A 25,396-nucleotide genomic window follows, 5' to 3' on the forward strand; every position below is an offset into this window, starting at 1 on the left:
GAAGCAATAGAAAGAGAAATCAAGGAATCTATCCCATTGACAATTGCACCAAAAACCACAAAATACCGAGGAATAAATCTAACCAAAGAGGTGAAAAATCTATGCCATGAAAAATATAGAAAGCTTATGAAAGAAAATGAAGAAGACACAAAAAAATGGAAAATTATTCAATGCTCCTGGATAGGAAGAACAAATATTGTTAAAATGTCGATACTACTCAAAGCAATCTACATATTTAATGCAATCCCTATCAAAATAACCCCAACATTCTTCACAGAGCTAGAATAAATAATCCGAAAATCTTATGGAACCAGAAAAGACCCCACATAGCCAAAGCAATCCTGAAAAAGAAAACCAAAGCAGGAGGAATCACAATTCCAGACTTCAAACTGTATTACAAAGGTGTAATCACCAGGACAGTATGGTTGGTAGTGGCACAAGAACAGACACTCAGATCAATGGAACAGAATAGAGAACCCAGAAATGGACCCACAAATGTATGGCCAACTAATCTTTGACAAAGCAGGAAAGAATATTCGATGGAATAAAGACAGTCTCTTCAGCAAGTGGTGCTGGGAAAACTGGACAGCAACATGCAAAAGAATGAACCTGAACTACTTTCTTACACCATACACAAAAATAAACTGAAAATGGGGGAGGGTTCCGGAAGATGGCGGCGTAGGAGGACGCGGGGCTCACAGCGCGTCCTGCCGATCACTTAGATTCCACCTACACCTGCCTAAAGAACCCAGAAAACCGCCAGAGGATTAGCAGAAGGGAGTCTCCGGAGTCAAGCGCAGACGAGAGGCCCACGGAAGAGGGTAGGAAGGGCGGCGAGGCGGTGCGCGCTCCACGGACTGGCGGGAGGGAGCCGGGGCGGAGGGGCGGCTCGCCGGCCAAGCAGAGCCCCCGAGTCTGGCTGGCAAAAGCGGAGGGGCCGGACGGACTGTGTTCCGACAGCAAGCGCGACTTAGCGTCTGGGAGGTCATAAGTTAACAGCTCTGCGCGGAAAGCGGGAAGGCTGGAGGACAAAGGGAGGGAGAGCTGCTGAGCCCCCGGACGGCAGAGCTCAGCTTGGCGGGGAACAAAGGCGCCAGCGCCATCTCCCCCGCCCATCCCCCAGCCAAAATCCCAAAGGGAACCAGTTCCTGCCAGGGAACTTGCTCGCTCCGCGCAAACACCCAACTCTGTGCTTCTGCGGAGCCAAACCTCCGGCAGCGGATCTGACTCCCTCCCGCTGCCACAGGGCTCCTCCTGAAGTCGATCACCTAAGGAGAAGCGAGCTAAGCCTGCCCCTCCACCCCCCGTGCACCTTGCCTACCCACCCCAGCTAATACGCCAGATCCCCAGCAACACAAGCCTGGCAGTGTGCAAGTAGCCCAGACGGGACACGCCACCCCACAGTGAATCCCGCCCCTAGGAGAGGGGAAGAAAAGGCACACACCAGTCTGACTGTGGCCCCAGCAGTGGGCTGGGGGCAGACATCGGGTCGGACTGCGGCCCCGCCCACTAACTCCAGTTATACACCACAGCACAGGGGAAGTGCACTGCAGGTCCTCACCACGCCAGGGACTCTCCAAAATGACCAAACGGAAGAATTCCCCTCAGAAGAATCTCCAGGAAATAACAACAGCTAATGAACTGATCAAAAAGGATTTAAATAATATAACAGAAAGTGAATTTAGAATAATAGTCATAAAATTAATCGCTGGGCTTGAAAACAGTATACAGGACAGCAGAGAATCTCTTGCCACAAAGATCGAGGGACTAAGGAACAGTCACGAGGAGTTGAAAAACGCTTTAAACGAAATGCAAAACAAAATGGAAACCACGATGGCTCGGCTTGAAGAGGCAGAGGAGAGAATAGGTGAACTAGAAGATAAAGTTATGGAGAAAGAGGAAGCTGAAAGAAAGAGAGATAAAAAAATCCAGGAGTATGAGGGGAAAATTAGAGAACTAAGCGATACACTAAAAAAAAATAATCTACGCATAATTGGTATCCCAGAGGAGGAAGAGAGAGGGAAAGGTGCTGAAGGGGTACTTGAACAAATTATAGCTGAGAACTTCCCTGAACTGGGGAAGGAAAAAGGCATTGAAATCCAAGAGGCACAGAGAACTCCCTTCAGACGGAACTTGAATCGATCTTCTGCACGACATATCATAGTGAAACTGGCAAAATACAAGGATAAAGAGAGAATTCTGAAAGCAGCAAGGGATAAACGTGCCCTCACATATAAAGGGAGACCTATAAGACTCGTGACTGATCTCTCCTTTGAAACTTGGCAGGCCAGAAAGGCTTGGCACGATATCTACAGTGTGCTAAACACAAAAAATATGCAGCCGAGAATCCTTTATCCAGCAAGTCTGTCATTTAGAATAGAAGGAGAGATAAAGGTCTTCCCAAACAAACAAAAACTGAAGGAATTTGTCACCACGAAACCAGCCCTACAAGAGATCCTAAGGGGGATCCTGTGAGACAAAGTACCAGAGACATCACTACAAGCATAAAACATACAGACATCACAATGACTCTAAACCCATATCTTTCTATAATAACACTGAATGTAAATGGATTAAATGCGCCAACTAAAAGACATAGGGTATCAGAATGGATAAAAAAACAAGACCCATCTATTTGCTGTCTACAAGAGACTCATTTTAGATCTGAGGACACCTTTAGATTGAGAGTGAGGGGATGGAGAACTATTTATCATGCTCCTGGAAGCCAAAAGAAAGCTGGAGTAGCCATACTTATATCAGACAAACTAGACTTTCAATTAAAGGCTGTAACAAGAGATGAAGAAGGGCATTATATAATAATCACAGGGTCTATCCACCAGGAAGAGCTAACTATTATAAATGTCTATGCGCCAAATACCCGAGCCCCCAGATATATAAAACAATTACTCATAAACATAAGCAACCTTATTGATAAGAATGTGGTCATTGCAGGGGACTTTAACACCCCACTTACAGAAATGGATAGATCATCTAGACACACAGTCAATAAAGAAACAAGGGCCCTGAATGATACATTGGATCAGATGGACTTGACAGATATATTTAGAACTCTGCACCCCAAAGCAACAGAATATACTTTCTTCTCGAGTGCACATGGAACATTCTCCAAGATAGATCATATACTGGGTCACAAAACAGCCCTTCATAAGTTTACAAGAATTGAAATTATACCATGCATACTTTCAGACCACAATGCTATGAAGCTTGAAATCAACCACAGGAAAAAGTCTGGAAAACCTCCAAAAGCATGGAGGTTAAAGAACACCCTACTAACGAATGAGTGGGTCAACCAGGCAATTAGAGAAGAAATTAAAAAATATATGGAAACAAACGAAAATGAAAATACAACAATCCAAACGCTTTGGGATGCAGCGAAGGCAGTCCTGAGAGGAAAATACATTGCAATCCAGGCCTATCTCAAGAAACAAGAAAAATCCCAAATACAAAATCTAACAGCACACCTAAAGGAAATAGAAGCAGAACAGCAAAGGCAGCCTAAACCCAGCAGAAGAAGAGAAATAATAAAGATCAGAGCAGAAATAAACAATATAGAATCTAAAAAAACTGTAGAGCAGATCAACGAAACCAAGAGTTGGTTTTTTGAAAAAATAAACAAAATTGACAAACCTCTAGCCAGGCTTCTCAAAAAGAAAAGGGAGATGACCCAAATAGATAAAATCATGAATGAAAATGGAATGATTACAACCAATCCCTCAGAGATACAAACAATTATCAGGGAATACTATGAAAAATTATATGCCAGCAAATTGGACAACCTGGAAGAAATGGACAAATTCCTAAACACCCACACTCTTCCAAAACTCAATCAGGAGGAAATAGAAAGCTTGAACAGACCCATAACCAGCGAAGAAATTGAATCGGTTATCAAAAATCTCCCAACAAATAAGAGTCCAGGACCAGATGGCTTCCCAGGGGAGTTCTACCAGACATTTAAAGCAGAGATAATACCTATCCTTCTCAAGCTATTCCAAGAAATAGAAAGGGAAGGAAAACTTCCAGACTCATTCTATGAAGCCAGTATTACTTTGATTCCTAAACCAGACAGAGACCCAGTAAAAAAAGAGAACTACAGGCCAATATCCCTGATGAATATGGATGCAAAAATTCTTAATAAGATACTAGCAAATCGAATTCAACAGCATATAAAAAGAATTATTCACCATGATCAAGTGGGATACATTCCTGGGATGCAGGGCTGGTTCAACATTCGCAAATCGATCAACGTGATACATCACATTAACAAAAAAAAAGAGAAGAACCATATGATCCTGTCAATCGATGCAGAAAAGGCCTTTGACAAAATCCAGCACCCTTTCTTAATAAAAACCCTTGAGAAAGTCGGGATAGAAGGAACATACTTAAAGATCATAAAGGCCATTTATGAAAAGCCCACAGCTAACATCATCCTCAACGGGGAAAAACTGAGAGCTTTTTCCCTGAGATCAGGAACACGACAGGGATGCCCACTGTCACCGCTGTTGTTTAATATAGTGCTGGAAGTTCTAGCATCAGCAATCAGACAACAAAAGGAAATCAAAGGCATCAAAATTGGCAAAGATGAAGTCAAGCTTTCGCTTTTTGCAGATGACATGATATTATACATGGAAAATCCGATAGACTCCACCAAAAGTCTGCTAGAACTGATACATGAATTCAGTAAAGTTGCAGGATACAAAATCAATGTGCAGAAATCAGTTGCATTCTTATACACTAACAATGAAGCAACAGAAAGACAAATGAAGAAACTGATCCCATTCACAATTGCACCAAGAAGCATAAAATACCTAGGAATAAATCTAACCAAAGATGTAAAAGATCTGTATGCTGAAAACTATAGAAAGCTTATTCAGGTAATTGAAGAAGATATAAAGAAATGGAAAGACATTCCCTGCTCATGGATTGGAAGAATAAATATTGTCAAAATGTCAATACTACCCAAAGCTATCTACACATTCAATGCAATCCCAATCAAAATTGCACCAGCATTCTTCTCGAAACTAGAACAAGCAATCCTAAAATTCATATGGAACCACAAAAGGCCCCGAATAGCCAAAGTAATTTTGAAGAAGAAGACCAAAGCAGGAGGCATCACAATCCCAGACTTTAGCCTCTACTACAAAGCTGTCATCATCAAGACAGCATGGTATTGGCATAAAAACAGACACATAGACCAATGGAATAGAATAGAAACCCCAGAACTAGACCCACAAACGTATGGCCAACTCATCTTTGACAAAGCAGGAAAGAACATCCAATGGAAAAAAGACAGTCTCTTTAACAAATGGTGCTGGGAGAACTGGACAGCAACATGCAGAAGGTTGAAACTAGACCACTTTCTCACACCACTCACAAAAATAAACTCAAAATGGATAAAGGACCTGAATGTGAGACAGGAAACCATCAAAACCTTAGAGGAGAAAGCAGGAAAAGACCTCTCTGACCTCAGCCGTAGCAATCTCTTACTCGGCACATCCCCAAAGGCAAGGGAATTAAAAGCAAAAGTGAATTACTGGGACCTTATGAAGATAAAAAGCTTCTGCACAGCAAAGGAAACAACCAACAAAACTAAAAGGCAACCAACGGAATGGGAAAAGATATTTGCAAATGACACATCGGACAAAGGGCTAGTATCCAAAATCTATAAAGAGCTCATCAAACTCCACACCAGAAAAACAAATAACCCAGTGAAGAAATGGGCAGAAAACATGAATAGACACTTCTCTAAAGAAGACATCCGGATGGCCAACAGGCACATGAAAAGATGTTCAACGTCGCTCCTTATCAGGGAAATACAAATCAAAACCACACTCAGATACCACCTCACGCCAGTCAGAGTGGCCAAAATGAAGAAATCAGGAGACTATAGATGCTGGAGAGGATGTGGAGAAACAGGAACCCTCTTGCACTGTTGGTGGGAATGCAAATTGGTGCAGCCGCTCTGGAAAGCAGTGTGGAGGTTCCTCAGAAAATTAAAAATAGACCTACCCTATGACCCAGCAATAGCACTGCTAGGAATTTATCCAAGGGATACAGGAGTACTGATGCATAGGGGCACCTGTACCCCAATGTTTATAGCGGCACTCTCAACAATAGCCAAATTATGGAAAGAGCCTAAATGTCCATCAACTGATGAATGGATAAAGAAATTGTGGTTTATATACACAATGGAATACTACGTGGCAATGAGAAAAAATGAAATATGGCCTTTTGTAGCAACATGGATGGAACTGGAGAGTGTGATGCTAAGTGAAATAAGCCATACAGAGAAAGACAGATGCCATATGGTTTCACTCTTATGTGGATCCTGAGAAACATAACAGAAACCCATGGGGGAGGGAAAAAAAAAAAAAAAGAGGTTAGAGTGGGAGAGAGCCAAAGCATAAGAGACTGTTAAAAACTGAGAACAAACTGAGGGTTGATGGGGGGTGGGAGGGAGGGCAGGGTGGGTGGTGGGTATTGAGGAGGGCACCTTTTGGGATGAGCACTGGGTGTTGTATGGAAACCAATTTGACAGTAAATTTCATATATTAAAAAAAAAAAAAAAAAAAATAAACTGAAAATGAATAAAAGGCCTAAACGCAAGACAGGAAGCCATCAAAATCCCAGAGGAGAAAGCAGGCAAAAATCTATTTGACCTCAGTTACAGCAATTCTTACTTGACATTTTTCTGGAGGCAAGGGAAACAAAAGCAAAAATGAACTATTGGGACCTCATCAAGATAAAAATCTTTTTCACAATGAAGGAAACAGTCAGCAAAACTAAAAGGCAACTGCGACGGAATGGAAGAAGATAATTTGCAAATGACATATCAGATAAAAGGTAAGTATGCAAAATCTGTAAACAACTTATCAAACTCGACACCCAAAAAACAAATAATCCAGTTAATAAACGTACAGAAGGCATGAACAGACACTTCCAAAGAAGACATCCAGATGGCTAACAGACACATGAAAAAATGCTCAACATCACTCATCATGAGGGAAATACAAATCAAAACCAAAATGAGTTACCACCACACACCAGTCAGAATACCTAAAATTAACAACTCAGGCAATTGAACAGATTGTTGGTGAGGATGTGGAGAAAGGGGAACTCTTTTGCACTGGTGGGAATGCAAACTGGTGCAGCCACTCTGGAAAGCAGCATGGAGATTCCTCAAAAAGTTAAAAATACAATTACCCTACGACCGCGCAATGGCACCACTAGGTTTTTATCCAAAGGATAAAGGAGTGCTGCTTCGAAGGGACACATGCACCCCAATGTTTATGGCAGGGCTATTGACAATAGCCAAAGTATGGAAAGAGCCCAAATGTCCATCCACAGATGAAAGGATAAAGAAGATGTGGTACATATATACAATGGAACATTACTCAGCAATCAAAATGAATGAAATCTTGTCATTTCCAACAATGTGGATGGAAGTGGAGGGTATTATGCTAAGTGAAATTAGAGAAATGCAAATATCATATGACTTTACTCGTGTGGGATTTAAGATACAAAACAGATGAACATAGGGGAAGGGAAGCAAAAATAATATAAAAACAGGGAGGTGGAAAACATAAGAGACTCTTAAATATAGAGAACAAACAGGGTTGCTGGAGGGGTTGTGGGTGGGGGGGATGTCTAGATGGGTAAGGGGCATCGGGAAGACACTTGTTGGGTTAAGCGCTGGGTGTTATATGTAGGGGATGAATCGCTGGATTCTACTCCTGAAATCATTATTGCACTATATGCTAACTAACTTGGATGCATATTTATATATACATGTGTATACATGTATATATATTGCCCATATACATATATATACATTGCCTATACACATATATATATATTGCAAAACTATAAACAGAACCCAGAGAACTTTATCAATGGCTGTCCCCCTTTACTGCCAAAACAAACACATAAGACAACCAGATTCTACTGTGCTCACATGTGCCTTTCATGCATGTCATTGTTGAGGAACATAACTCAATGACCCGAACAGCAAAAGTTCCTGTCTCCATTGCTGGCACTGTCAAAATGGAAATCTGAAAAGTAGAAATAAAATATTAGACATAAGGGGTAGATCTCATTTTCATTCTTCTATCATTAGAGTTTAGTTAACTCTCAAATTATCTTTTTTTCAAACTCCATGATGTTTGAAAAAATTTAGCTTGTAAAGATTTTAGAACAGAATTTGAAACATGTAACATATACATGTGCCTGAATGTCCAATTTCTGCATTATTTATATACTTATATATCACATATGTTGTATTCATATAATTAATTCATGGACAAGAAATGTTTCAAATATCTTTAATATTTGTTAAATTCTTCACTTATTATTTTCAAAGGATTAAATTATGACTCATTACTTCTGAATTATATGCACTTTAGTATTTGAAAACAGATCATATTAATTTTGATTATTCATAATGGCTAAAAGCAGTAGGTATAGAGTGTTAAAATTTAAAAATGTTACAAATCTGAAAGATGTTGAAATAAGCAAAGTAATATGTCAACAGTGTAGCCAAACATATACCAAAATGTTTCCAAATGAATGTCTTTAAGGATTCCAGTACTAAAACTAGAAACCCAGAATTTAAAGTAAAATGGAAAATTATTTTAAAATAATGTTTATTGGGGTACCTCAGTTGGTTGAGCACCTGACTATTGATTTTGGCTCAGGTCATGATGTCACGGTGAGATTGACTGACTACATCCGGCTCTGTGCTGATAGAGGGGAGCCTGCTTAGGATACTCTCTCTCTCCCTCTGTCTCTGCCCTTCCCTTGCTAGGGCTCTCTCTCTCTCAAAATAAATAAATAAATATTTAAAATATTAATTAATTAATGTTTATTGATATGCAGTATGCTGATATGCTATAGGCACTACTAATATATTGCATGGCCTTATAATTAAAATGACAATCAGGTCAATGTTTCTCTATAAAACCAAAAGTTTCAATATTAATTCTCAATTTAATCTTCAATCTGAGAAAACTATATTCTCTCATATATAAAACACTTGTCAAAATGTGAAGCCCAATTTACACTTTTACCTGTGAGCACTATGCTTAGATTTTGACTCGTGATGTCACATTGATAGCCAATACAGGAAATGCCTACAAGTTCTCAAAACAGATATTCTTTTGATAACCATGGATATTCTACTATCACATTACTTAGAAATACATTTTTGGGCTTAAGATGTCCCCAAAACTGTGTTCTCCATATTCCTCTTAATGCCCTTTTGCTGCTGGATGTCCATGACACAAAATGTACTTTAAAGAGAGAGGAACCAGTAAAACATGTATCTAATGTATAATAATTATCAAATGATTATGAGTAAAAACGTTTAAAGCCAGAAAGGTATTGTAGGAACTGCACCAACATTCAGGCATAGCACATTTTATTGTGCTTTGCTTTATTACACTTTGCAAATAGTGGTTTTTTTTTTTTGTTTGTTTTTTTGTTTTTTTTTACAAATATGAAGGTCTGTGGCAACCATACATTGAGCAAATCTACTGGTACCATTTTTCCAACAGCATTTTGCTTACTTAATATCTCTAATTCACATTTTGGTAATTCTCACAATATTTCAAACTTTTTTATTATATTTTTTATGGTTATGTATGATCAGTGATCTTTGATGTCACTACTGTAATTGTTTAGGGGTTCCATGAACTGAGCCCATACATATACAACCGCAAATTTCATTGATAAATGCTTTGTGTACTCCAACTGCTTCACCAGCCACTGTTCCCCAGTCTCTACCCTCTCCTCAAGCCTCCCTATTCCCTAAGACACAATAATACTGAAATTAGGCAAATTATTAACTCTATAATGGCCTCTAAGTATTCTAGTGAAAGAAATAGTTGCACATCTCATACTTTAAATCAAAAGCTAGAAATAATTAAGCTTATTTCTAAGTGAAAAAGGGATGTTGAAAGCCAAGATAGACCAAAAGCTAGGCCTCTTGTACTGAACAGCCAAGTTGCAAATGCAGAGGAAAAGTTCTTGAAGGAAGTAAAAGGTGTTACTCAACATAAGAATGTAAGAAAGGTAAAGAGATAGATTGTTGATATGGAGAAAGTTTCAGTGGTCTGTATCAAAATGGCTACCACATATCCTTAAGCCAAAGTCTAATTCAGAGCAAGGCCCTAACTCTCTTTAATTCTATGAAGGCTGAGAGAAGTGAGAAAGTTACAGAAAAGTGTGAAGCTAGCCAAGGTTGGTTCAGAAGGCTTAAGGAAGGAAGCCATCTCCGTAACATAAAAGTGCAAGGTGAAGATGATGGAGAAGTAGGAGGACCTGGATTTTCCTTGTCCGTTAAACATGGCTGTTTTGAGGTCAGATCACTTGGAAAACCCAGGAAATTGATCTGTGGAGCAGCAAAAGGATCTCCACAGTTGGACGGTGGACAGCTTAGCAGGAGTGAGGTGTGTGGATATGAAATGAGGGAAATAAACCAGCATAGCCACTGGGGAGGGAACCCTTTCTGTGGAGAGACAGAAGGGAGAGAAAGAAAGAGTGGTTGTGAAATAATGGCATCGAGTTAGCACAAGAGGAAAACCTCTACAGACTATGGAGGGGGGAATGAAAAGTATGGAGAGTGTCAGTTCTTTTTTGTACATAACCTTAGGAGATGAAACTCAGAGGTTTTGCAAGTGCATGACTTTCTCGAGAGTAGAGCAATGGCACACGCTCCTGGGGAGCGGGTAGCTGGCCCTGGAGTGCATAGCATGGTGTAGCGATCTCCAGGGTGCACTGGGAAAGAATAGTACCCTTCCTGGATTATTTGGAAACAGGTTTTATTGCCTCCCCAAGGACAAAATACTCTGCAGGTGCCAGCCAAAGACCTTTCAGCAGTAGGACCCCTGGAGGAGGGGAGTGGATCTGGATTTGCACCATTCGGGGTCCATTCAGACTTCAGGATTTGAATCCCATCAGAGTGCCAAGGGGAAGCCACAGGAGAATAATGGTGCAGGGCAAGCTGACTGCCCTTGCTATTCAATGAGGGCTGCCTGAACAGCAGGGGGTGAGAGCCCAGTCGGGAGGAGAGATTGGGGTGACGGAAATTTTCCTAACACCAACACAGTGGGACTTAAGAGAGTAGCACAGCGGTCACCAGTGGAGGCAGTACACGCTTAGAACAAACCCTACCCCTCCATGCCTAGCAAATGCTCATTTACCAGAGCAAGACTAACTTACTCAATGTAGCCAGACTCTCCTCCAGACCAACACAGCCACCAGCCTCAGGCACCAACAGACAACCTTTTATTTTTTTCTTTTTTCTTTCTTGCTTTCCTCCCTCTCTTTGTTTTCTTTTCGAATCAGATTTATAGTTTCTGATTTGTTTTTTGTCATATCTATCTACACATATATACACTAGCTATCTATCTACACATACATACACACACACAGATATATATATTTTTTGATCAGGCTTTTTAATTCTACTCAGGTTCCATCTTTTCTCTTTTCTTTTGCTTTTTTTCTTCTTTCTTTTCCTTTCTCTTTCTTTGGAATCAACCTTATAGGTTTTGATTCTCTATTTGGTTTTCTTTCCTCCCCTTTCATTGTTCTCTTTTTATAGCATCAGGCTCCCCCCACCTCCTTTTTTTCCAGGGTTACTTCAACAAAGAAATCAAAGCACACCTAGTTAAAGGTCCAAACACTCCATCATTGCAAGCAAGGAGGAGCTCTGCAGAGGACTGATCAGTGGTACTGGGCAGCCAGAACCCAACAGCAGAGTACATGCAACATACAACAGAAGTACTTCCTAGAGTGCCAGGCCTGGACATTGTACGGTCCCTTTTTAATATAGCAGTACTCTCGGGTGAAGGACACATAAAAAGTTTTTAAAACATGTAAAAGACAGACTGCCAGAATGACAAGATAGAGGAATTCTCCCCAAAAGGAAGGTCAAGAAGAAATCACAGCCAGAGAATTGCTCAAAACAGATATACACAATACATCTGAACAAGAATTTAGAACAACAATCATAATACTAATAGCTGAGCTTGAAAAAGGCTTAGAAGACAGCAGAGAAACCCCTGGTACAGAGATCAAAGACCTAATAACTTGTTAGGATGTATTTTTAAAATGCTATATCTAGAACCTAACCAAAAAGGTAAAAGATCTGTATGTGGAAAACTATAGAAAGGTTATGAAAGACATTGAAGACGACACAAAAAAATAGAAAAATATTCCATGCTCATGGATTGGAAGAACAAAAATTGTTAAACAAATACTACCCAAAGCAATCTATATACATTCAATACAATCCCTATCAAAATAACACCAGCATCTTCACAGAGCTAGAAGAAACAATCCTAAAATTTGTATGGAACCACAAAAGAACCCAAATAGCCAAAGTAATGTTGAAAACGAAAACCACAGCTGGAGGTATCACAACTCCAGACTTTAAGATGTATTACAAAGCTATAATCATCAATACAGTATGGTATTGCCACAAAAACAGACACCTAGACCAATGGAATAGAGAACCTAAAAATGGACCCACAAATATATGGCCAACTAATCTTCCACAAAGCAGGAAAGAGTATCCAATGAAAAAAAAAAAAAAAGATAGTCTCTTTAGCAAATGGTGCTGGGAGAACTGGACAGCAACATGCAGAAGAATGAAACTGGACCACTTTCTTACACCATACAAAAAGTAAATTCAATATGGATGAAAGACCTAAAATCTGAGACAGAAAACCATCAAAATCCTACAGGAGAAAACAGGCAGCAACCTCTTTGACCTCGACCTCAGGTCATATCTCCAAAATCAAGGGAAATAAAAGCAAAAATGAACTATTGGGACCTCATCAATATAAAAAGCTTCTGCACAGCTAAGGGAACAATCAACAAAACTAAAAGGCATCTTATGGAATGGGAGAAGATATTTGAAAATGACATAATGGATAAAGGGTTAGTGTCGAAAATAACTTATCAGATTCAACACCCATAAAACAAATAATCCAGTGGAGAAATGGGTAGAAGACATTAATAGACATTTTCCAAAGAATACATACAGACGGCCAACAGACACATGAAAAGATGTCCAAATCACTCATCATCAGGGAAACACAAATCAAAACTGCAATGAGATACCACCTCATACCTGTCAGAAACGATAAAATTAACACAGGGAACAAAAAATGTTGGTGAGGATGTGAAGATAGGGGAACCCTTTTGCATAAGAGACTCTTAAATACAGAGAACAAACTGAGGGTTCCTGTAGGGGAGGTGGGTGGGGGATGGATTAAATTGGTGATGGGTATTAAGGAAGGCACTTGTTGGGATGAATACTGGGTGTCCTATATAAGAGATGAATCACTGGGCTCTACTGAAGCCAAAAGTACACTGTATGTTAACTAACTTGAATTTAAACTTTTTAAAAAAGTGCAAGGTGAAACAGTAAGTACTGATAAAGAAGCTGCAGCAAGTTATCCAGAAGATGTAACTAAGATAATTCATGAAGGTGACTACACTACAGTACCGATTTTCCAGAGATTGAATAGCATTCTATTGGAAGAAGATGTCATCTAGGACTTTCATTGCTACAGAAGAGAAGTCAACATCTGGCTTTAAAGCTTCAAAGGACAGGCTGACTCTCTTGTTAAAGGCTAATGTAGCTGGTGACTTTAAGTTGAAGCCAATGCTCATTTATCATTCTAGTAATCCTAGGGCCTTTAAGAATTATTTTAAATCTATTCTCCCTCTGCTCTGTAAATGGAACAAGAAAGCTTGGATTATACAACATAGTTTACTGAGTATCTTATGCCCACTGTTGAGACCTACTGCTCAGAAAAAAGATTCTTTTCAAAATATGACTGCTCATTGACAAAGAACCTGGTCACCCAAGAGCTCTGATGGAGATGTACAACAAGATTAATGTTGTTTTCATGCTTGCTAACACATTTTGCAGAATAAATACCTCAATGCCAGGGGCTCGTTGTTTAGCCAATTCAAAGAATGAGGAGGTGGACACAGAATAAAATGAGCAGCAGGCAAAAGTTTATCAGAGTGTAAGATCAGAAGGTAAGAATAGTATGAAAGGTCTCTTTACAGAGAGGGGACATCTGAAAGTGAATACCCCTGAGTATAAGCAAGAAACTTTATTTTATAGGGTTTTGGTCTGTTCCTCCTCTTCTTTTTGGTTTCTTTTTAGGAAAAAAAAAAAAGATACCTGTAGGTGATGAGTTGTTTATTCCTGAGGGAAACATGAAGGGGGAGTAGGTGGTATTTGTTACATTCTTTTTTTTTTTTTTTAAGTTTATTTATCTTTGAGACAGAGAGAGACAGAGCATGAACGGGGGAGGGTCAGAGAGAGAGGGAGACACAGAATTGGAAGCAGGCTCCAGGCTCTGAGCCATGAGCCCAGAGCCCGACGCAGGGCTTGAACTCACAGACCGTGAGATCGTGACCTGAGCCGAAGTCGGACGCTCAACCAACTGAGCCACCCAGGCGCCCCATGTATTTGTTACATTATTAAGAAAAACTTTACGCCTGAGGGAGTTTTTCTCATAGATGTTTCCAGCATTGTTTTAAAATATGTGGCTTTGCTCCCTGGGACCTTCAAGTCCTAGCCCCTCCCTTTCTACATACTGAATCCTATCTTTACCTATCAAACATCTTTTCTGCAGTTCATGGATCCACAAGGAATTTTGACTTTCAAGTCTTATTATGTAAGAAATGCATTTTATCAAACTATACCTGCCATAGACAGTGATTCCCTTGATGGATGTGGGCAAAGTAATTTGAAAACCTTCAGGAAAGGATTCACTATTTAAGATGCCATTGAGAACACTCATGATTCACAGGAAGAGTTCAAAATATCAACATTAACAGGAGTTTGGAGAAAGTTGATTCCAGCCCCCATGAATGAATTTCAGGGTTCAAGACTTCAGTGGAGGAGGTAACTGCAGATGTGGTGGACACAGCAAGAGAACTAGAATTAGAGGTAGAGTCTGAAGAAGTGACTAAATGGCTGCAATCTCATGATAAAACTTTAACAACAGAGGAGTTGCTTCTTATGGATGAGCAAAGAAAGTAGTTCTTGAGATGGAATCTACTTCTGACAAAGATGCTGTGAAGATTGTTGAAATGACAACAAAGGGTTTACATACTACATAAACTTAGTTGATAGAGCAGCAACAAATTTTGATAGGATTGACTCCAATTTTCAAAGAATGTCTATGGTGGGTAAAATGCTATTAAACAGCATTATATGCTACAGAGAAACCATTCATAAAAGAAGAGTCAATTGATGCAGCAAGGTTTATTGTTGTCTCATTTTAAGAAATTGTCACTGCCACCCAAACCTTTAGTAACCACCACCCTGATCAGTCAGTAGCCATCAACATCAAGGCAAAACCCTCCACCAGCAAAAGGATTAGAACTCACTGAAAGCTCAGATGATAGTTGGCATTGTTTAGAAATAAAGTATTTTTAAGGTAAGTACATTTTTTTATACATAATGCTATACTGAACACTTAATAGGCCACAGTATAGTGTAAACATAATTTTATATGAACTGAGAAACTAAAAAAAAAAATAATTTGACTTGCTTTATTGTGACATTCACTTTACTGCGGTGGTCTAGAACTGGACTCACAAAACCTTTGAGGTATGCCTATATTTCTTTTGTTTCCTACAACCGTAATGTCTAATTTTTAAAAATTTAAATACAATCAGTAACCCCGACCACAGTACCTTCTGTGTCTTGAACTCTGAGAAGGTAACTGTCTTAAAACTCACAGAGATTAGGAAAAGCCATCAAAAGGGAATACCCTCAAACCTCTAGTACCACTTCCATAAAATTTACCTAGACTTACACCTACACTTTCCTCTCTTTAAGGTTCATCACATATGCTTAAAAATTTACAAAGAGGAAGGAAGCCAATATAGGAAACAAAGAGAAGTATAAATGTACACTTTTAGACTGATCACTCTGATAGCTCTTTAGAGATTGGATCTGAAGGAGACAAGATGAGAGGAGGAACAACCAGTTAGAAGGCAGAGATGAAGTTCTGAAACCAGAGGAGTGAGAATAAGAACTGAGAGGAAAAGCAAACTGGAGCCCATTCAAGGAAGTACAATGAGAGGACCTGGAGGCTCAGGGGATACCAGAGACAGGAGGAAGAAATTGTTAGTTGGAAGGACATCAGTGCTTCTCATGAAGGCAGGGAACACTGGATAAGTAGTTTTGAGAGGGAAAATGGTGAGTTAATTTCTGAGTATGTTCAATTTGAGGGGACTTTGGGATAGATGTCCAGCAAGAAGTTTGACCAACATTCCTGGGAGATAAAGAAGTAGCTGTCACCAACATTTATGCAGAGTTGGAACTACGTAAGTACATGGAGTCCAGCAGCAAGTGTGCATAGAGCAAGAGATAATGTGGGTTGAAGTGAGAACCTGGGGGAGCCCCAATATTTAAGAGGAGGATAGAGCCCATAAAAGAAGCAGAGATGGACTATTCAGAGAGTTATGAGAACCAGGAGAGCACAGTATCATGGAAGCCAAGGAGTATAGAGTTTCAAGAAAAAGGTAATAATCAACATTGTCAAATGTACCAGAAAAGACCTAATAGAAAAAAAAAATGTCCTATGCTCCTGACCATTATAAAGTTATTAATAAACTTAGCAAGAAAAATTGTGGAAGAAATGTGGAGGTAAAAGCCAGGCTGGTCTAGAAATGGATGAGAGGAAAGGAGCTGGAGGGAGCAAGTATAGACACTGTCTTGAAAATGTTGATGAGATCAGGGGAGAGATGGGATACAATTAGAGATGGGGGCAAAAGGAGATTTTTTTTTAATATTATTTTTGGAAAACAAAATACTAGTACATGTATATAGGTTGAAGGCAAGGTACCAGTAGCAGGGAAAGGCCGAAGACAGGACACAGATGCAGGGTGGTGTGTGTGCGTGCGCATGTGTGTATATCAAGAGCACTTATGAATGGGGTTGGCCTTGGACAAGGAGGGGAGCCCTGTCATTACTCTCTGTACTTGTATATCAGTTGTGGGTGGTGGGGCAGGAGGTCAAGGGCCATTGTGCTTAGTAGGGCCTTACTTTTCTCAGTGAAGTGAGGGGTGAGGTGAAAGAGCTAAGACAGAGGAGGAAGGGTAAAACAGTAAAGATTTGGACTAGGCACTGAGAGGAATGGGAGAGGGAGCTATCCGAGACCAGTGGATAAACTAACTAGTGGTAGCGACGGTCTAGCTGAATGAGACTGGCAACCCTGACTCTGTGGGAGTGCCAGTCTGAGTGGATGTGTGGTTTTCTCAAGTATCCTTCTGTGATCCAGATGTAAATTATAGACTCATCCAGAGACAAAATTTTCCTCTGTGGGCACAGTGGAAGAACATGGCTACATAGGAATTGAACGTGTTGGGGGAAGGGCAGTTCAGAAAATCCACCATGGGGACCAGGACATGAAAAAGGAAGAGGGAAGAAAGGTAAACTAGGAGGAAAAGGAGAGGACAAGGAATTGTAGGTTTCTTAACAGATCATTGAGAAGATTAAGTGGGGTAAGAGAATGGAAGAGCTGAAAGGATAGGGGCAGATTAATGCCACCATACACCCATAACCACCAGGCTCAACTCGGCAATCAACACTGTACAGCCATCTGACAATGAGAGAGGCCATACTCCAACTCCCCACAGTTATTACTGTATATCTTTCCTTGAGCTTTGACCTGTTCCCGACACTTATACCTCAATTCTCAGGAGATGACCTCACTTCGTAATTTAAAGAGTAGATGGATTCCATTAGATGGAAACTCCCAGACCTACAAATATCCTCCATTCATCCTCTTATTGCAAGTGTCTCACATCCCCTCTTAAGGTCAACGGTTTTACCTGTTCTCTGAATCTCATATTCCCCACCTTTACCTGGACCTTGCTGCATCAGTTATCTTCCTTTTCTCCTGGATATCTTCAAACTCTCCCTCCCTTTTTACTACCTCCACAGCATCAGTTGAAATATACACTTCTTCTTTAAAGAAATACATACTTTTCTTCTTTAAAGAAAAGAAAAGCCTGATAGGGAAGAGCCAAGATAGCAGAACAGCATGGAAATTTTTTTTTGTGTCTCGCGTCCATGAAATACAGCCAGATCAACACTAAACCATCCTGCACGCCTAGAAAACTGATTTGAGGATTAACATGACAATCTGCACAAACTGAACCACACAACTCAGCAGGTACGCAGCGCAGAGAGGTGGACTGGGGGAGAGAAAAGCCGCAGAGAGCAGGGAGCTGTTTTTGCTTGCTGAGAGAGGACAGACACGGGGGCGGGGGGGGAAGAGGGGAATACGGGAAAAAGGACCCCCCCTGCCAAAAGCAGCTGGAGAGAAAGCGGAATAGTACAAACAGCCGCAGGGACTGAACAAAAAGGGAGAAAGGAGAGGGTTTAAATTCCATTAAGACCCTATAAACAGGGGGAGCACAGAGTCTGAAACTCCACAACTCGATACCTGGCAGTGCTCTGGTGGGAAGGGCAAATCCCTGGGAGCAGAGTGAAGGCCAGGGGGCTTTAGGCCACATGGGGAGAGGTGGTTCCCAAGCTGGGAGGACATCTGGTTGAGGCTGTATGGCTTCCCCAAAGGCAAAGGCCCCAGTAGACCCAGGAGAATAACCACATATGATGGTGCTGGAACAAGGTCGTTGGGGGTGAAGCCTGGTGTCAGACACATGTTGCAATTTGCCATAATCCCTGAAACGCTGCTGCTACATGATCGCATGAACTTTTTCTGGGGAAGACTGGCACCCAGCCACATTCTCTGGGCATCGGCAGCAGCGGGGTCCCATGAACATTACTTGGTGTGGCTGGCACTTGGCCATTTGCTAGGTGAGACCCTTCTGCAGAGGGGCAGAACAGATCAAAGCTGCAGTCCCTCAGAAGTAAGGGGTTGGGAAAAACAGCCACATCTGAGATAAAACTCAACAGGGAGGTGCTGCCTGGGGCTTGGTCATGGACAATGTAAAAGCGGAGAGTGGGTGGAAGATGAATACAAAGGATGGGTGCAAGATTGCTGCTCAGGGAGAACAGAGCTCCGATACTACAGACTGGGTAGCTGGGAGACACCATTTTCACTGCTCCCACACATGCACATACACACCTACAAGCACCACAACAATAAACCCAAGTAAGCTAAGCAGCGCCATCTAGTGGAGAACGGAACCATTACACCAAGCTCCACCCAACTGGGCCAACCTCCCCTTTCAGGAACACAAGTCTCTTGGCCTGCTTAGTTTACAGACTATAAATCGCATCATAGTATGACTTCTAGGGGAAAAAGAAGTAATTTCAATTGTATTTCAGTCTGTTTGCTGGTCGATCTATTCAATTTTTTTTTCTCTTTTTCATTTCTTTTTTCTTGAATTCAGAAAGAGAAAAAAATATTTTTATTTTCAATCTTTATTAAAAATATTTTTCTTTAAATTTTTTCTACTATATTTTTTATTTTGTGTAATTTTTTTCAAACTCTATTTTACTTATGCCATTTCATTTTATTCTATTTCAGTGTATGTTTTTCCAAATTTTCAAACGATTTCCATTTTTTTTCCTTCCACTTTATCTCTAATCTATCAAGCCCCTTTCAACACCTACACCAAAGCACACCTAGGATATAGCATCATTTATTTCATTTTGTGTGTGTGTTTCCTGTTTTTAATTTTTTTTTAATTTTTAATTTTTTTTACCTCATTAATTCCTTTTCTCTCTTCAAAATGACAAAACGAAGAAATTCACCCTAAAAGAAAAAGCAGGAAAAAACGACAGCCAGGAACTTATCTAACACAGATAAAACAAGATGTCTGAAGCAGAATTTAGAATCACAATAAGAAGAATACTAGATGGGATTGAAAATAGATTAGAACCCGAATCTGCAGAGGTAAAAGAAGTAAAAGCTAGTCAGGATGAAGTAAAAAATGTTGTAACTGAGCTGCAATCTCGAATGGTTGCCATGGCAGCAAGGATGTATGAGGCAGAGCAGATAATCAGTGATATAGAGGATAAACTCATGGAGAATAATGAAGCAGAAAAAAAGATGGAGACTAAGGCAAAAGAGCACAATTTAAGAATTAGATAAATCAGTGACTCATTAAAAAGGAACATCACAATCATAGGGGTCCCAGAAGATGAAGAGAGAGAAAAAGGGGTAGAAGAGTTATGTGAGCAAATCATAGCAAAAAACTTTCCTAACCTGGGGAAAGGAAGACATCAAATCCAGGAAACACAGAGGACTCCCATTAGATTCAACAAAAAAGGACCATCAACAAGGCAGATCATAGTCAAATTCACAAAATACTCAAGCAAGAAAAGAATCATGAAAGCAGCAAGGGAAAAAAGTCCTTAACTTACAAGGGAAGACAGATCAGGTTTGCAGCAGACCTATCCACAGAAACTTGGCAGGCCAGAAGGGAGTGGCAGGACATATTCAATGTGTAGAATCAGAAAAACAGGCAACCAAGAATTCTTTTTTTTTTTTTTTTTTTTTTTTTTTCTTTTTTTTTATTTTTTAATATATGAAATTTACTGTCAAATTGGTTTCCATACAACACCCAGTGCTCATCCCAAAAGGTGCCCTCCTCAATACCCATCACCCACCCTGCCCTCCCTCCCACCCCCCATCAACCCTCAGTTTGTTCTCAGTTTTTAACAGTCTCTAATGCTTTGGCTCTCTCCCACTCTAACCTCTTTTTTTTTTTTTTCCCTTCCCCTCCCCCATGGGTTTCTGTTATGTTTCTCAGGATCCACATAAGAGTGAAACCATATGGTATCTGTCTTTCTCTGTATGGCTTATTTCACTTAGCATCACACTCTCCAGTTCCATCCATGTTGCTACAAAAGGCCATATTTCATTTTTTCTCATTGCCACGTAGTATTCCATTGTGTATATAAACCACAATTTCTTTATCCATTCATCAGTTGATGGACATTTAGGCTCTTTCCATAATTTGGCTATTGTTGAGAGTGCCGCTATAAACATTGGGGTACAGGTGCCCCTATGCATCAGTACTCCTGTATCCCTTGGATAAATTCCTAGCAGTGCTATTGCTGGGTCATAGGGTAGGTCTATTTTTAATTTTCTGAGGAACCTCCATACTGTTTTCCAGAGCGGCTGCACCAATTTGCATTCCCACCAACAGTGCAAGAGGGTTCCTGTTTCTCCACATCCTCTCCAGCATCTATAGTCTCCTGATTTCTTCATTTTGGCCACTCTGACTGGCGTGAGGTGGTATCTGAGTGTGGTTTTGATTTGTATTTCCCTGATAAGGAGCGACGTTGAACATCTTTTCATGTGCCTGTTGGCCATCCGGATGTCTTCTTTAGAGAAGTGTCTATTCATGTTTTCTGCCCATTTCTTCACTGGGTTATTTGTTTTTCTGGTGTGGAGTTTGATGAGCTCTTTATAGATTTTGGATACTAGCCCTTTGTCCGATGTGTCATTTGCAAATATCTTTTCCCATTCCGTTGGCTGCCTTTTAGTTTTGTTGGTTGTTTCCTTTGCTGTGCAGAAGCTTTTTATCTTCATAAGGTCCCAGTAATTCACTTTTGCTTTTAATTCCCTTGCCTTTGGGGATGTGCCGAGTAAGAGATTGCTACGGCTGAGGTCAGAGAGGTCTTTTCCTGCTTTCTCCTCTAAGGTTTTGATGGTTTCCTGTCTCACATTCAGGTCCTTTATCCATTTTGAGTTTATTTTTGTGAATGGTGTGAGAAAGTGGTCTAGTTTCAACCTTCTGCATGTTGCTGTCCAGTTCTCCCAGCACCATTTGTTAAAGAGACTGTCTTTTTTCCATTGGATGTTCTTTCCTGCTTTGTCAAAGATGAGTTGGCCATACGTTTGTGGGTCTAGTTCTGGGGTTTCTATTCTATTCCATTGGTCTATGTGTCTGTTTTTATGCCAATACCATGCTGTCTTGATGATGACAGCTTTGTAGTAGAGGCTAAAGTCTGGGATTGTGATGCCTCCTGCTTTGGTCTTCTTCTTCAAAATTACTTTGGCTATTCGGGGCCTTTTGTGGTTCCATATGAATTTTAGGATTGCTTGTTCTAGTTTCGAGAAGAATGCTGGTGCAATTTTGATTGGGATTGCATTGAATGTGTAGATAGCTTTGGGTAGTATTGACATTTTGACAATATTTATTCTTCCAATCCATGAGCAGGGAATGTCTTTCCATTTCTTTATATCTTCTTCAATTACCTGCATAAGCTTTCTATAGTTTTCAGCATACAGATCTTTTACATCTTTGGTTAGATTGATTCCTAGGTATTTTATGCTTCTTGGTGCAATTGTGAATGGGCTCAGTTTCTTCATTTGTCTTTCTGTTGCTTCATTGTTAGTGTATAAGAATGCAACTGATTTCTGCACATTGATTTTGTATCCTGCAACTTTGCTGAATTCATGTATCAGTTCTAGCAGACTTTTGGTGGAGTCTATCGGATTTTCCATGTATAATATCATGTCATCTGCAAAAAGCGAAAGCTTGACTTCATCTTTGCCAATTTTGATGCCTTTGATTTCCTTTTGTTGTCTGATTGCTGATGCTAGAACTTCCAGCACTATATTAAACAGCAGCGGTGACAGTGGGCATCCCTGTCGTGTTCCTGATCTCAGGGAAAAAGCTCTCAGTTTTTCCCCGTTGAGGATGATGTTAGCTGTGGGCTTTTCATAAATGGCCTTTATGATCTTTAAGTATGTTCCTTCTATCCCGACTTTCTCAAGGGTTTTTATTAAGAAAGGGTGCTGGATTTTGTCAAAGGCCTTTTCTGCATCGATTGACAGGATCATATGGTTCTTCTCTTTTTTTTTGTTAATGTGATGTATCACGTTGATCGATTTGCGAATGTTGAACCAGCCCTGCATCCCAGGAATGAATCCCACTTGATCATGCAACCAAGAATTCTTTATACACCAAGGCTGTCATTCACAATAGAAGGAGAGATTAAAAGTTTCCCAAACAAAAATTAAAAGAGTTCTTGAGCACTAAGCCACCCCTGCAAGAAATGTTAATGGGGATTCTCTGAGGGGAGAAAAGATGAAATAAATAAGTAAGTAAATAAATAAATAAATAAATACCAAAAGCAACAAAGAGTATAAAGGACCAGAGAACACCACCAGAAACTCCAACACTACAAGTAACATAATGGCAATAAATTCATAGCCTTCAGTACTCACTCCAAATGTCAGTGGACTCAAGGCTCCAATCAAAAGGCACAGGGTAACAGAATGGATAAGAAAACAAGATCCATCTATATGCTGTTTACAAGAGACCCACTTTAGACCTCAAGACGCCTTCAGGTTGAAAGCAAGGGGATGGAGAATCATCTCATGCTAATGGTCAACAAAAGAAAGCCAAAGCAGTTAAGCTTATATCAGATAATCTAGACTTCAAAATAAAGACTGTAACAAGAGATGAAGAAGGACATTATATAATAATAAAGGGGTCTACCCACCATAAGACCTAACAATTGTAAACATTTAGGTTCCAAATGTGGAAACACTCAAAGATACAAATCAATTAATTACAAACATAAAGAAACTCATTGATAATAATACCATAAGAGTACGGGACTTCAACACTCCATTTACAACAGACAGATCATCTAATCAGAAAATGAATAGGGAAGCAATGGCTTTGAATGACACACTGGACAAGATGGACTTAACAGATAAATTGAAAATATTTTATCCTAAAGCAGTGGAATATACATTCTTCTCCAATGCACATGGAACGTTCTCCAGAATAGACTATATACTGGGACACAAATCAGCCCTCAACAAGTACAAAAAGGTCGAGAATATACGGTGCGTATTTTTAGACCACAACACTATGAAACTTGTAATCAACCACAAGAAAAAATTTGGAAAGGTAACAAATACTTGGAGACTAAAGAACATCCTACTGAAGAATGAATGGGCTAACCAAGAAGTTAAAGAGGAAATTAAAAAGTACATGGAAGCCAAGGAAAATGATAACACTACAACCCAAAACCTCTGGGACGCAGCAAAGGCGGTCATAAGAGGAAAGTATATAGCAATCTACGTCTTTGTAAAGAAGGAAGAAAGGTCTCAGATATACAACCCAACCTTACAGCTTAAAGACCTGGAAAAAGAACAGCAAATAAAACCCAAAACCAGCAGAAGACAGGAAATAATAAAGATCAGAACAGCAGTCAATGCTATCGAAACCAAAAAAAACAGAACAGATCAATGAAACCAGAAGCTGGTTCTTTGAAAGAATTAACAAAACTGATAAACCACTAGCCAGTTTGATCAAGAAGAAAAAGGAAAGGACCCAAATAAATAAAATCAAGATGAAAGAGGAGAGATCACAATCAACACAGCAGAAATAAAAACAATAATGAGAATATTATGAGCAATTATATGCCAATAAAATGAGCAATCTGGAAGAAATGGACAAATTCCTAGAAACATATACACTACCAAAACTGAAACAGGAAGAAACAGAAAATATGAACAGACCCATAATCAGTAAGGAAATCCAATTAGTAATCAAAAATCTCCAAAAAAAAAAAAAAAAAAAAACAACAAGAGTCCAGGACCAGATGGCTTTCCAAGGGAATTCTACCAAACATTTAAGGAAAAGTTAACACCTATTCTCTTGAAGATGTTTCAAAAAATAGAAATGGAAGGAAAACTTCCAAACGCTTTCTATGAAGCCAGCATTACCATGATTCTAAAACCAGACAAAGACCAGACTAAAAAAGAGAACTAGAGACCAATTTCCCTGATGAACATGGATGTAAAAATCCTCAAGATGATATTAGCCAACCGGATACAGCAATACATTAAAAAAATTATTCGCCAGGTCCAAGTGGGATTTATACCTGGGATGCAGGGCTGGTTCAATATCTGCAAAACAATCAATGTGATTCATCACATGAATAAAAAAAGGACAAGAACCATATGATCCTCTCAATAGATGCAGACAAAGCATTTGACTAAATACAGCATCCTTTCTTGATAAAAACCCTTAAGAAAGTAGGGATAGAAGGACCATAACTCAAGATCATAAAAGCCATATATGAATGACCCAACGCTAATATCATCTTCAATGGGGAAAAACTGAGAGCTTCCCCACTAAGGTCAGGAACATGACAGGGATGTCCACTCTCACCACTGTTACTCAACATAGCACTGGAAGTCTTAACCTCTGCGATCAGAAAATACAAAGAAATAAAAGGCATCCAAATCGACCAGGAGGAGGTCAAACTCTCACTCTTCGCAGATAACATGATACTCTGTATGGGAAACCCTAAATATTCCACCAAAAAACTGATAGAACTGATCCATGAATTCAGAAAAGTCGCAGGATATAAAATCAGTGTACAGAA

At 39.8% G+C, this 25,396-nt stretch overlaps 1 protein-coding gene across 2 annotated transcripts in view; it reads right to left on the minus strand.

Annotated features, from left to right (window-relative positions):
* CHM (CHM Rab escort protein) overlaps positions 1-25,396 on the minus strand; it is a 227,591-nt gene that overhangs the window by 68,251 nt on the left and 133,944 nt on the right. For both annotated transcript variants that reach the window (XM_007093297.3, XM_042974113.1), the window contains one exon: positions 7,973-8,069. In XM_007093297.3, the coding sequence (XP_007093359.2) occupies positions 7,973-8,069 (97 nt within the window). The remainder of the gene's footprint in view (positions 1-7,972; positions 8,070-25,396) is intronic.

The sequence above is a fragment of the Panthera tigris genome, chromosome X (assembly GCF_018350195.1).
Source record: "Panthera tigris isolate Pti1 chromosome X, P.tigris_Pti1_mat1.1, whole genome shotgun sequence".
Lineage (NCBI taxonomy): Eukaryota > Metazoa > Chordata > Mammalia > Carnivora > Felidae > Panthera > Panthera tigris.